Here is a 13,111-nt window from a genome sequence, read left to right on the forward strand (position 1 = left end):
CCCCTGCTTTCTTTTGGCCCTTGTTTGGTATTGTTTTTTTTTTTTTTTTTTTTTTTTTTTTTTTGAGACGGAGTCTTTGCTGTGTCGCCCAGGCTGGAGTGCAGTGGCACGAACTCGGCTCACTACAAGCTCCGCCTCCTGGGTTTAGGCCATTCTCCTGCCTCAGCCTCCCGAGTAGCTGGGACTACAGACGCCCGCCACCTCGCCCGGCTACTTTTTTGTACTTTTAGTAGAGACGGGGTTTCACCGTGTTAGCCAGGATGGTCTCGATCTCCTGACCTTGTGATCCGCCCGTCTCGGCCTCCCAAAGTGCTGGGATTACAGGCGTGAGCCACCGCGCCCGGCTTATTTTTCTTTTTTAAAACTTTATGGCTGGGTGTGGTGGCTCATGCCTGTAATTGCAGCACTTTGGGAGGCCGAGGTGGGCAGATAACCTGAGGTCAGGAGTTCGAGACCAACCTAGCCAATATGATGAAATCCCCATCTCTACTAAAAATACAAAAATTAGGCCAGGCACGGTGGCTCACGTCTGTAATTCCAGCACTTTGGAAGGCCGAGGCAGGTGGATCACCTGGGGTCAAGAGTTCGAGACCAGTCTGGCCAACATGAGGAAACCTCATCTCTACTAAAAATACAAAAATTAGCCGGGTATGGTGGCTGGTGCCTGTAATTCCAGCTACTCGGGAGGTTGAGGCAGGGAGAATGGCTTGAACCGGGGAGGCAGAGGTTGCAGTGAGCCAAGATTGAGCCATTGCACTCCAGCCTGGGCGACAGAGCGAGACTCTGTGTCAAAAAAAAAAAAAAAAAAAAAAATTTAGCCAGGCGTGATGGCGGGCATCTGTAATCTCAGCTACTCAGGAGGCTGAGGCAGGAGAATCGCTTGAACCCGGGAGGTAGAGTTTGCAGTGAGCTGAAATTGCACCACTGCACTCCAGCCTGGGCAACAGAGCGAAACTCTGTCTCAAAATAGTAATAATAATAATAATGGTGATTTGAGGGAAAAAAAAATATTTTTTTTCCTCAAATTATTTTTTACCAGGAATTTTCTACTTGTGGAGTTATGTCTGTGCTCAAAAAGTTTCAGATTTTGGAGCATTTCAGGTTTTCAGATTAGGGAAGCTTAACCTGTATTTTGAATTTTTTTTTACCTGCAACAGTAGAAATCAGAAATCAAAACACAGCCACAGCAACACAGGAGGGTTCGAACAGAACCTAAACTGATTTTTTCTTTTTTTTTCCCTGAGACAGGGTCTCACACTGTCTCCCAGGCTGGAGTTCAGTGGCATGGTCAGAGCTCACTGTAGCCTCAAACTCCTAGCTCAAGCAATCCTCCGGTCTCAGCCTCCCAAGTAGCTAGGACTACAGGCACATGCCACCACGGTCAGCTAATTTTCTTTTTAGAGACAGGGTCTTACTATGTTGCCCAGGCTGGTCTCAAACTCCTGGACTCAAGCAATCCTCCTGCCTCAGTTTCGCAGTGCTGGGATTATAGGCATGAGCCACTGTGCCTGGCTAGCCTAACCATGATTTTTAAGCTATAATATGTGCTTATTTGTCAAAGGAAAAACAGAAGAGGATTTGGTACACATACATCTCCTCAGACAGAGTTAAACAGTCTCTCCTCTGTATCCCCGTAGTCTCTTATGCATAGCTCTACTAAGGCATTTATCATATTATGGCATAAATTATTTACCTGTTTCTCTCCTCCCATTCCCATGAATTGCTTAGAAGAAGTGACTGTCTTTTAATCACCTTGACTGAAGGCAGTATACTGTAGTGGTTAAGGGTGAGACTCTGGAGTTTTAGGATGCTTGGTCTCCAATCTGTTTAATAATTGTGCGACCCCAGGAAAACTACCTAAGAAACTTTCATAGAATTGGTATAATCAAATGAGTTAATATTTAAACTGCTGTATGTTATCATTTTTTTTTTTTTTTTTTTGAGATGGAGTCTTTCTCTGTCGCCCAGGCTGAAGTGCAGTGGCGCAATCTCGGCTCACTGCAACCTCCGCCTCCTGGGTTCAAGCAATTCTCCTGCCTCAGCCTCCTGAGTAGCTGAAACTACAGGTGTGTGCCACCACACCAGGCTAATTCTTTTGTGTTTTTTGTTTTGTTTTGTTTTGTTTTGTTTTTGAGACGGAGTCTTGCTCTGTCGCCCAGGCTGGAGTGCAATGGCCGGATTTCAGCTCACTGCAAGTTCCGCCTCCTGGGTTCATGCCATTCTCCTGCCTCAGCCTCCCGAGTAGCTGAGACTACAGGCGCCTGCCACCGTGCCCGGCTAGGTTTTTTTGTATTTTTTAGTAGAGACGGGGTTTCACCGTGTTAGCCAGGATGGTCTCGATCTCCTGACCTCGTGATCCGCCCGTCTCGGCCTCCCAAAGTGCTGGGATTACAGGCTTGAGCCACCGCGCCCGGCCTCTTTTGTATTTTTAGTAGAGACAGGGTTTCACTGTGTAGGCCAGGCTGATCTCAAACTCCTGAGCTCAAGTAATCCTCCCGCCTCGGCCTCCCAAAGTGCTGTGATTACAGGCGTGAGCCAATATGCCCAGCCATTCAATTCTAAAATGATAGCTTTTCATTTTTTAACATCTCTGAAGTTAAGATGTATTTTACAATTAGTGCTGTATAATGAACAGTTTAATTGGCAAGCTTTTCTCTCTTTTTTTTAATCAACTTTTATAGGGGTCTCTTTCTTAACGGTATGTAAAAATTGTGTACTTTATAACCAATGGCATTAGATTCAATGAAATACTATAGTAAACATTCTGTGAAAGTAAAGGATTATTGCTATTATTAGTATTATTATTACTATTGCCATTATCATAGTAACTGGTAAAGAATAGGTACTTGGTAAATGTCCATTAATTGCAATAATAAATAATATTGTAATTTTTAGAAAAGGACACAGATTTTGATGTGAACATATTGAATTACAAAAAATTGTCTAATAGTATATACTATGTAAAAAGAGTTAACTAACTTTATGCATGCTACCCAATTTTTTTTTTTTCTTTTTTTTTTTTTAGACGGGATCTTGCTCTGTTGCTCAGGCTGGAGTGCAGTGGCACAATCTCAGCTCACTCCACCTCCCAGGTTCAAGTGATTCTCCTGCCTTAGCCTCCCAAGTAGCCAGGACTATAAGCACATGCCACCATGCCCAGATAATTTTTATATTGTTAGTAGAGATGGGGTTTTGACACGTTGGCCAGGCTGGTCTCAAACTCCTGACCTCAGGTGATCCTCGGCCTCCCAAAGTGCTGGGATTACAGGTGTGTGCCACCATCCCCAGCCTAAAATGTTTTAAAACTAAAACATTTCAGTATTACCAAATAATTTATGAAATATACAGAAAAATACTTTGGAAATAATTTTCCATACACTTTGGAAAAACAGCCAATTTCTTCTTAATAGAAAGAGACAATTCAATAAACTCTCAATAAAAAGAGGGTTTAAGGTACTGCTCAGGGTGGGCACGGTGGTTCATGCCTGTAATCCCAACACTTTGGGAGGCTGAGGTGGGTGGATCACCTGAGGTCAGGAGTTCAAGACCAGCCTGGCCAACATGGTGAAATCCTGTCTCTAGTAAAAATACAAAAAAAAAAAAAAAAAAATAGCCAGGTATGGTGGCAGACGCCTGTAATACCAGCTACTCAGGAGGCTGAGACAGAGAATCGATTGAACCTAGGGAGTGGAAGTTGCAGTGAGCCGAGGTTGCGCCACAGCACTCCAGCCTGGGCAACAAGATCAAAACTCCATCACAAAAAAAAAAAAAAAAAGGTACCGCTCAAAGTACCTAAAGGACTTAAGTATTAGCATTAAAATATTTTATATACAATACCATCTGAACATATCTGTATTAAATGCTTCTTCTTTTATATTGTTAGATTGCATTTTTATGATGACCTAATTAATCAACAGAAATACATGATATGCAGAAACAAATATATTAGCTTTAATATGCTAAAAGTTTATCACTTTAGCAGAGGGAAGATACCGATGTAAAAAAAAAACTACTAGTTTGATTTTAGGTTCACTTGGTTACTAGAGTTAATGCATGATAGAAAACAGATGCAGTAAATGTGAAGGTTATAGGTTTTTTTTTAAGTCCCCTTTCAAGGTTAGATGACCCTTTATTGGATGAGGCTAGTTGGCCCTTGTTTTGATCAAAAACTACGGAAATACATTATATTCAGATAATATTCAAAAACAAAGTATCATAGAATATTTCTAAAAAGACAAGAGTGCTAAAGGAGTTACCAGTAAGTTAAGTTAAACTACTGACCACTTGTACCAAAAAGCAAAGAAATTAAAAGAACACAAAAGCCAGCTTGAAGGACCTTTCACTGGACAAATCTGGGACGGTGCTAGCATCAAAATAATGATAGTGAGCAGATTTTTAAGTCAGTGAATAAGAAATTCTGAATCCAGGCTGGACACGGTGGCTCATGCCTGTAATCCCAGCACTTTGAGAGGCTGAGGCTGGTGGATCATCTGAGGTCAGGAGTTCCAGACCAGCCTGGCCAACATGGTGAAACCCCATCTTTACTAAAAGTACAAAAATTAGCCGGGCATGGTGGTAGGTACCTGTAGTCTCAGCTACTTGGGAGGTAGAGGCAGGAGAATCGCTTGAACCCTAGAGGCAGAAGTTGCTGTGAGCTGAGATCGCACCACTGCACTCCAGCCTGGGAGACAAAGCAAGACTTCATCTCAAAAAAATAAAATAAAATAAAATAAAATAAATTCTGAATCCATTTTAATAAATGGATTGATAATTTGTTAAGAAGTTGGGTATTTGTATAGTTAGTTTTAAAGTATCTCCCTCCAAAAATTGGCCGAGCACAATGGCTCATGCCTGTAATCCTAGCACTTTGGGAGGCTGTGGTGGGTGGCCTCTTATTAATTATGAGCCTTTTCTCTTATTAATTATAAAGAGAAAAAGTAACCTCACAGTGGAAAAGCTTGGCAGACACCACCTCATCAAGTGATCAAAGTCAACTTCATTAGTTCCTTCGGGCTGATTTCTGCATCCTTTTAACTACCGTGCTTTGAAAATAGGCCAGGTGTGGTGGCTCATGCCTGTAATCCTAGCACTGTGGGAGGTGAGGCAGGCTAATTGCCTGAGCTCAGGAGATCGATACTAGCCTGGGCAACATGGCAAAACCCCATCTCTACTAAAAATACAAAAAAAAAAAAATTAGCTGGGCGTGGTGGCACCGCCTGTAATCCCAGCTATTCAGGAGGCTGAGGCACAAGGATTGCTTGAACCTGGGAGGCAGAGGTTGCAGTGAGCCGAGATCATACTATTGGACTCCAACCTGGGCCACACAGCAAGACTCTGTCTCCAAAAAAAAGAAAGAAAGAAAGAAAGAAAATAATAAACACATTGTATGTTAAAATAACATTTTTATGAAAAGCAACTGTTTTTCAAAATAAAATAATACATGAAAAGAGTGGTATTGTTTTATATTTTTGCAAATCTCTTTAATATCTGGCTTAATAGAAAGCAGCAAGATTCTCATATCTGCTTCATATATACCCATCGTCACACAGATACGTATTTGGAAATGAAAGAGTCTTCTTTGATATGGCATCGAAATTCACTAAGTGGTAATTTGTTTGTTTACTTTAGAGACAGGGTCTTGCTGTCCCCCAGGCTGAAGTTCAGTGGCTATTCACAGGCACGATCATAGCAACAACCTCAAATTCCTGGGCTCAAGTGATCCTCCTGCCTCAGCCTCTCAAATAGCCGAGACTACAGGTAGGCACCACCACACCCGGCTCAACAAGTGGTAGTTCTTAAAAGTTCATTGCAATGTGGAATCTGAACCATATGAGTAATCACTTCATACTCTATTATGTGAAAATCCATTGGCCCATCTTGAACTTTGAATGATCTTTCACCCATGCATGATTTTATAATAGCACACATAGGTCATTTGGAAACTATTGATTCACTGAATCATACTGGTCTTCTAAATGTTGACACAGTATGCAATATTTTAAAAATCACATTTGTTAACATCCGAGTTCATTAGGAAAATCTTTCAGAATTAAATGATGTCAAGCTCATCATGATGGCAGTGATTGCATCACTGCACTCTAGCCTGGGTGACAGAGTGAGGACTTGTCTCACCAAATAAAAAAAAGATAGAAAAAAAAAAGGGGAGAGAGACAGACCCATCTGTCCATCTGTAATTCAACCCCTCGGAGTGCCCTGATAGAGTCTCGCACTGTCTCTCAGGCTGGAGTGCAGTAGTGCGATCTCGGGTCACTGCAACCTCTGCCTCCCAGGTTCAAGTGATTCTCCTGCCTCAGTCTCTTGAATAGCTGGGATTACAGGCATGTGTTTTTGCAGTAGACCAATTCAGGTGCATGTACTTTATACACATAACATGATTAATGTTTCAATGGTCATATATCTAATTTACAAGAAATAGCACTGTTTCCTTACTTATGGGGAAAAATAAGTAAATATCAGGTATTTGCTGTTATGGCAATAGAGAATAAGCCCAAATACTAGTAATTTGCACAGAGAGACCAGTGATTGCTATTATTCGTGTCCAAGACAAAAATTAAAGGCAATCAAGGGAGTGACTCCTTCCTAGTTACATCGTCTCTTTTTTGTTTTGTTTTGTGTGTGTGTGTGTTTTTTTTTTTTTTTTTTTTTTGAGACGGAGTCTCGCTTTGTCACCCAGGCTAGAGTGCAGTGGCCGGATCTCAGCTCACTGCAAGCTCCGCCTCCCAGGTTCACGGTTTTGTTTTTTTTTTTGAGACGGAGTCTCGCTCTGTCGCCCAGGCTGGAGTGCAGTGGCGCGATCCTGGCTCACTGCAAGTTCCGCCACCTCCCGGGTTCAAGCCATTCTCCTGCCTCAGCCTCCCTAGAAGCTGGGACTACAGGCGCCCGCCACCACACCTGGCTAATTTTTTTGTATTTTTAGTAGAGACAGAGTTTCACCGTGTTCACCAGGATGGTCTTGATCTCCTGACCTCGTGATCCGCCCACCTCGGCCTCCCAAAGTGCTGGGATTACAGGCTTGAGCCACCGCGCCCGGCCTACATTGTCTCTTATTTGCCAGAGAGGTAGATCTTGAATTACAAAGTACTTTATCTCCTCATAACTCTGGATTCAACTGTAGTATTGAGTGTACATATTCAACAAAAGCCTATGACGCACTGACATGGGAACTTACCACAGTGCTTGTAGGACCATTATATAGGTAAAACAGATTTTGAGTCTGCAGATATTTAATAAGATTATCACAAAAAGTTCCATTACATCTTTAAATATATAAATACTGATACCACATTTACAAATAATGAATGGACATTTTTATATAAGAGGTAATATTGAAATGACCTAACATCTAGGAAGAAAATAGTTTAAAAGTATCTTCAACAGTAAACAAAAATTTGAGATCTAGCTTATCCTGGCTTTTATACTTGCTGTGATGAACTAGCACACAGTCTTTAATGCCTATGGAGTGTTGGCTTTTTTCACCTGCAGAGTGTTACAAAATTTCAAAGATGTGACCGGTATTTCTTCTAAAATAAAATTTTGATCATTCACAATGACAGTTTAGAGAGCTTTTAAGGATCTGGTTTTGTTTCGTTTTGGAGTTTTTAGTAAGCATACATTTTGTAAATCAGTAAACACAACACACAAAAAAGTAATGTGTACTGCCTATCCCCAGAATAGAACTACTATCATTGAAAATTGCTTCTGGCCGGGCGCGGTGTCTCACACCTGTAATCCCAGAACTTTGGGAGGCCAAGGCGGGTGGATCACCTGAGGTCAGGAGTTTGAGACCAGCCTGGCCAACATGGTGAAACCTCCTCTCTACTAAAAATACAAAAAAATAGCTGTGCGTGGTGGCAGGAGCCTGTAATTACAGCTACTCAGGAGGCTGAGGCAGGAGAATGGCGTGAATCCGGGAGGAGGAGCTTGCAGTGAGCCGAGATCGCGCCACTGTACTCCAGCCTGGGCGACAACTCTGTCTTTTTTTTTTTTTTTAAAAGGGCCCAGCACTGTGGCTCACGCCCGTAATCCCAGCACTTTCGGAGGCCGAGGCGGGCGGATCACGAGATCAGGAGATGGAGACCATCCTGGCTAACACGGCGAAACCCCGTCTCTACTAAAAATACAAAAAAATTAGCTGGGAGTGGTGGCGGGCGGGCGCCTGTAGTCCCAGCTACTCAGGAGGCTGAGGCGGGAGAATGGCGTGAACCCGGGAGGAGGAGCTTGCAGTGAGCCGAGATCGCCCCACTGTGCTCCAGCCTGGGCGACAGAGCGAGACTCCGTCTCAAAAAAAAAAAAAAGAAAAAAGAAAAGAAAATTGCTTCTGTGACAACAACTTGAATACTAAAAGTTGGTCCCTGGTTCCAATGGTTGAAGGCACCTTAATAGTTAAATGTCATCATACAGTTTAACCAGGTAGCTGTTAAAACAGATAATCCAAATAAACAATAACACGGCATTTGGCTGACCACCCTTTAAAACCTCTGAGGCTTTTCATGAGTGGGAAGGCTAGAATACTACTGAAGTCACTCATTAGACTAACAAAATTATATAGAAGAATGATAATGTATTTCCGTATTTATATTTCAAAACCTTATTCCTTGGCCAATACTTCTTAGTAAAGTGATTATGGTACTAAACCAAGTTTTAGACTGTAAACTCCTAGAAATTATCATTTCAAGTGTGTATTAAATTTCAAGCAAATTTTAAACCAGTTTAAGATTCATCCTTAAAGAACAGTTAAAATTGATTGAAAATAATCCAATTTCACCGCACTTTATACATCATACCTGAAATGCAATGAAGACACAATATTATACAATAATGAAGAAGCAAAGATTTGGCCTCTTATCTGGGAAATCAGAGGGTGGACTACCTGGGCTCCTTTTAGCAAAACACTTTTCCAAAAGAAACTTATTTTTGTTTTCTTTAAACAATACTGTCCTGTCCTAAAAGAAATCATTTCTAGTCTTTTGAAAATCCACGTGTCTTTGCGTGTTTATTTATTTATTTTTAAATTTTTTATTTTTTGCAGTGCTAAAAAAAAAAAAAAAAAAAAAAGATGCAAGGTTTCCAGCCCTGGGGACCAGGGCGCTCTAGCTCCTGTCTCAGTTCAGCCCTAGCTCTAATTGTGACCTTGGGAAATGTCCCTGGCTCGGAGGACTCGGTTTCCCTCTCTTCTCAATTATAAATGCTTGGAACATGGGGGTGGGACGGGCCCCCAGCACCGCAGACAAGGGGCTACAGCTTGTCCAGTTTCACGCAAATCCCCAGCCCTCCTCGTCGCCTCGGCTCTTCCCATCCACTCAGCCACTGGCTCGCTCGGAGCAGTGTGTTCCCGGTGCCCCCCGCGGGGTACCATCGGTTCTACACGGCGCTCCCCTTTTGTGTCTTGCTGCTAGGAAGGGACCTTGCGATCATCCTTCCATCCGCCGAGAAACGCTCCACCTACCCTTCATTCTCGACCGGGTCTTTCCCGTTTCAGAGAACCCCTCACATTGCTGCCCTCGAGAGACCCCCGCCGTGGATCTGACTGGGAATCCCTTTCCTTCTTTCGTCTCAGGAGACCTTCCCTTCACACAGCCTTCACCTCCGGAGGAGCCCTCAATTCACACAACCCCATTCTTCCTCAAACTCTCAGGGATTGGCACCTGGCTGCCTTTTGCGGAGCCGCAAAGGACTCTCAGCCTCCCCCACCTCCGCCATCGGTTCTGGGGACCCCTCTCACCTCCGCGGTGAGAGATGTGTTTACTGAGGAATCGCTGCTTCTTTCTCTGGTGCAGCAGGGTCGGGTATTTAAGCAACAAGAATGAGGTCACCAAGTACCCTCCTAGCGTAGACAGAAGGTAAAAAGCCGCAGTGGACGACATCTCAGTCACCGTGTGGGAAGTCTCCCACCTCCGGGCCCTCTGAACTCCGCTGCGGCAGTAGCAACGACGGCGGCGGCGGCGGCTGCTCGAGGTCTGCTCGCCCCCAGCCGGTGCCAGTGGTGCAGCGCACTTGTCAGTGCCGGCCTAGTGCGCATGCGCAGCTGGACCCCAGCGCCCCAGCAACAAAGGGGCTCCGACGCGCAGGCGCGCTCCGGTTCTCGAGTAGAAGCCTGCAGAGATCCTGGAGTGAACGTTTGTCACCTAGCTCTGTGGACCGACCCGCATGAAGAGAAAGCTTGCAAACCTGCCAGTGTGTTGGCCATCACTCAAGCAGAAAAGACTATTCACGGATAGCCTTTCCTAATTGGAAAATCCACATCAAAAAGGAAAGATTCCAGGGCGCGTCTTAGCCCCTAGTCTAGGAAATGCAAATAATTTTTACCTATGGAGGCAATAAAGCTTGCTAAAAACTAAAAACTAAATAAACTCATCCATTTATCTAGCCTAGAGAGAATTTCCCGTATGGTCACATATACTAGAAAAGGTACCGGTTTACCAGTCAACTATCTGAGAGATGGACCCCTCTCCTCTCATTTCATTGTGGAAGTGCAATCCTCATTCTTTGTACACAATAGGCACTGTAGAAGTATTTGCTGGCTTACAAGTCCGTATAAAATAAGGAAACTTTGTCAAGGTTATAAAGTATTACCTAAAAGTCCTAGAAAGACAGATAACTAAGTTCCAGAAGGCCCTACTAGTTTTCCTTTCACCAGACAAATTACAAACTGCTAACACACGAAGAGCCACACTTCAATGCAAAAGAAATAAATCATCCAGGACTGAGGGAGAAATTTTACGGAAAAGACCATGTCTCCCATAGGACTGGAAAAGCAGAGTGAGTATTTAAAATCCTGTGATTCAGTTGGGCGCGGTGGTTCACGCCTGTAATCCCAGCACTTAGGGAGGCTGGGAAAGGTGGATCGCTTGAGCCCGGGAGTTCGAGACCAGCCTGGGCAACATGGCGAAACCCCATCTCTACGAAAAATAAAACAAAAATAAGCCCGGCGTGGTGGCGTGCACCTGTAGTCACGCTACTCGGGAGGCTGAAGTGGGAGTATTGCTTGAGCCTGGAAAATCGAGGCTGCAGTGAGCTATGACTGCTCCACTGCACCCCAGCCTGGGCAACAGAGCAAGACCCTATCTCAACTATAAAAAGAAAATTAGAAGAAAACAGGGGGTGGCCGGGCACGGTGGCTCAAGCCTGTAATCCCAGCACTTTGGGAGGCTGAGGCGGGCAGATCATTTGAAGTCAGGGGTTCAAGACGAGCCTGGCCAACATGGCGAAACCCCATCTCTACTAAAAATACAAAAATTTGCCAGGGATGGTGGCACCCACCTGTAGTGCCAGCTACTCGGGAGGCTGAGGCAGGAGAATCTCTTGGACCCGGGAGGCAGAGGTTGCAGTGAGCGGAGATCGCACCACCGCACTCCAGCCTGGGCGACAGAGCAAGACTCCGTCTCAAAAAAAAAAAAAAAAGAAAAAAGAAAATCCTTTAGTCGAGGTTGAAGTGAGCCTTGATGGTGCCACTGCACTCCAGTCTGGGCAACAGAGCAACATTTGAGGAAACTCACAGATTAAAAAATTGTGTCTTCTGTTTAGGGTTGTTAAACTATTTCCTGTAGATCAACTGAGGCACCTGGTTCTATTTTTCAAAATATCACCTGACGGCAATAGAAGGGTCTAGAATAAACCACTGTGGCATAAAAATTATTTTGAGGCTGGGCATGGTGGCTCATGCCTGTAGTCCCAGCACTTTGGGAGGCCGAGACAGGCAGATCACCTGAGGTCGGGAATTTAAGACCAGCCTGGCCAACGTGGTGAAACCCGGTATCTACTAAAAATACAAAAATAACCCAGGCATAGTGGTGCATGCCTGTAGTCCCAGCTACTAGGGAGGCAGGAGAATGGCTTAAACCCGGGAGGTGGAGCTTACAGTGAGCAGAGAGCATGCCACTGCACCCCAGCCTGGGCGACAGAGCAAGATTCTGTCTCTAAAAAAAAAATTAAAAAAAAAATTATATATATATATATATATCTTTTTTTGAGCTGAAGGCATTTAAATTCCTGGAATCCCTTATTTGCCTAAAATCAAAGGCTCCCAAAAGAACTTAACTGTCATAAATCTCCTCCCTGGGAACAACTCTAATCTTGTCAGAGATGAGAGAGAGACACTGTCACAAAAGTATGATATCACATGGGTATTCTCCTAAGGACACATTTATGTTTCCAAAAAATCATTTCTTTTCCAAAACGTGCTTTCTCCCCAGCTTCTAAGAAGTCATTTGTGGCCGGGCGCGGTGGCTCAAGCCTGTAATCCCAGCACTTTGGGAGGCCGAGACGGGCGGATCACGAGGTCAGGAGTTCGAGACCATCCTGGCTAACACGGTGAAACCCCGTCTCTACTAAAAAAAATACAAAAAACTAGCCGGGCGAGGTGGCACGCGCCTGTAGTCCCAGCTACTCGGGAGGCTGAGGCAGGAGAATGGCATAAACCCCGGAGGCGGAGCTTGCAGTGAGCTGAGATCCAGCCACTGCACTCCAGCCCGGGCGACAGAGCGAGACTCCGTCTCAAAAAAAAAAAAAAAAGAAGTCATTTGTTCTTCTGGAAGTACTTCTACCCCTTCCTACCCAGTAAATTTTATATGATATATAAACCTCACATTCTAACTGCTTTTTTTTTTTTTTTTTTTTTTTTTTTTGGTCTCTGTGAGACCACAGAGTCTCACTCTGTGGCCCAGGCTGGAGTTCAGCGGCGACATCTTGGCTCACTGCAACCTCTGCCTCCGCAGGGTTCAAGTGATTCTCCTGCTTTATATATATATAAAATATATATTTAAATATATATATATATATTTTTTTTTTTGAAAAGGAGTTTCGGCCGGGCGCGGTGGCTCAAGCCTGTAATCCCAGCACTTTGGGAGGCCGAAACGGGTGGATCACAAGGTCAGGAGATCGAGACCATCCTGGCTAACACGGTGAAACCCCGTCTCTACTAAAAAAATACAAAAAAATAGCTGGGCGAGGTGGTGGGCGCCTGTAGTCCCAGCTACTTGGGAGGCTGAGGCAGGAGAATGGCGGGAACCCGGGAGGCGGAGCTTGCAGTGAGCTGAGATCCGGCCACTGCACTCCAGCCTGGGCGACAGAGCGAGACTCCGTCTCAAAAAAA

The 13,111-nt window shown here is 44.2% G+C and overlaps 1 protein-coding gene across 2 annotated transcripts in view; it reads right to left on the reverse strand.

Annotated features, from left to right (window-relative positions):
* The window catches only part of GDPD1 (glycerophosphodiester phosphodiesterase domain containing 1), a 60,589-nt gene extending 50,091 nt beyond the window's left edge, over positions 1–10,498 (reverse strand). For both annotated transcript variants that reach the window (XM_025363361.1, XM_025363359.1), the window contains exon 1: positions 9,743–10,498. In XM_025363361.1, coding sequence (XP_025219146.1) covers positions 9,743–9,884 — 142 coding nt within the window. In that variant the 5' untranslated portion in view covers positions 9,885–10,498. The remainder of the gene's footprint in view (positions 1–9,742) is intronic.
* Between the last annotated feature and the right edge of the window lie 2,613 nt (positions 10,499–13,111).

The sequence above is a fragment of the Theropithecus gelada genome, chromosome 16, assembly GCF_003255815.1.
Source record: "Theropithecus gelada isolate Dixy chromosome 16, Tgel_1.0, whole genome shotgun sequence".
In the NCBI taxonomy this organism is placed as follows: Eukaryota; Metazoa; Chordata; class Mammalia; order Primates; family Cercopithecidae; genus Theropithecus; species Theropithecus gelada.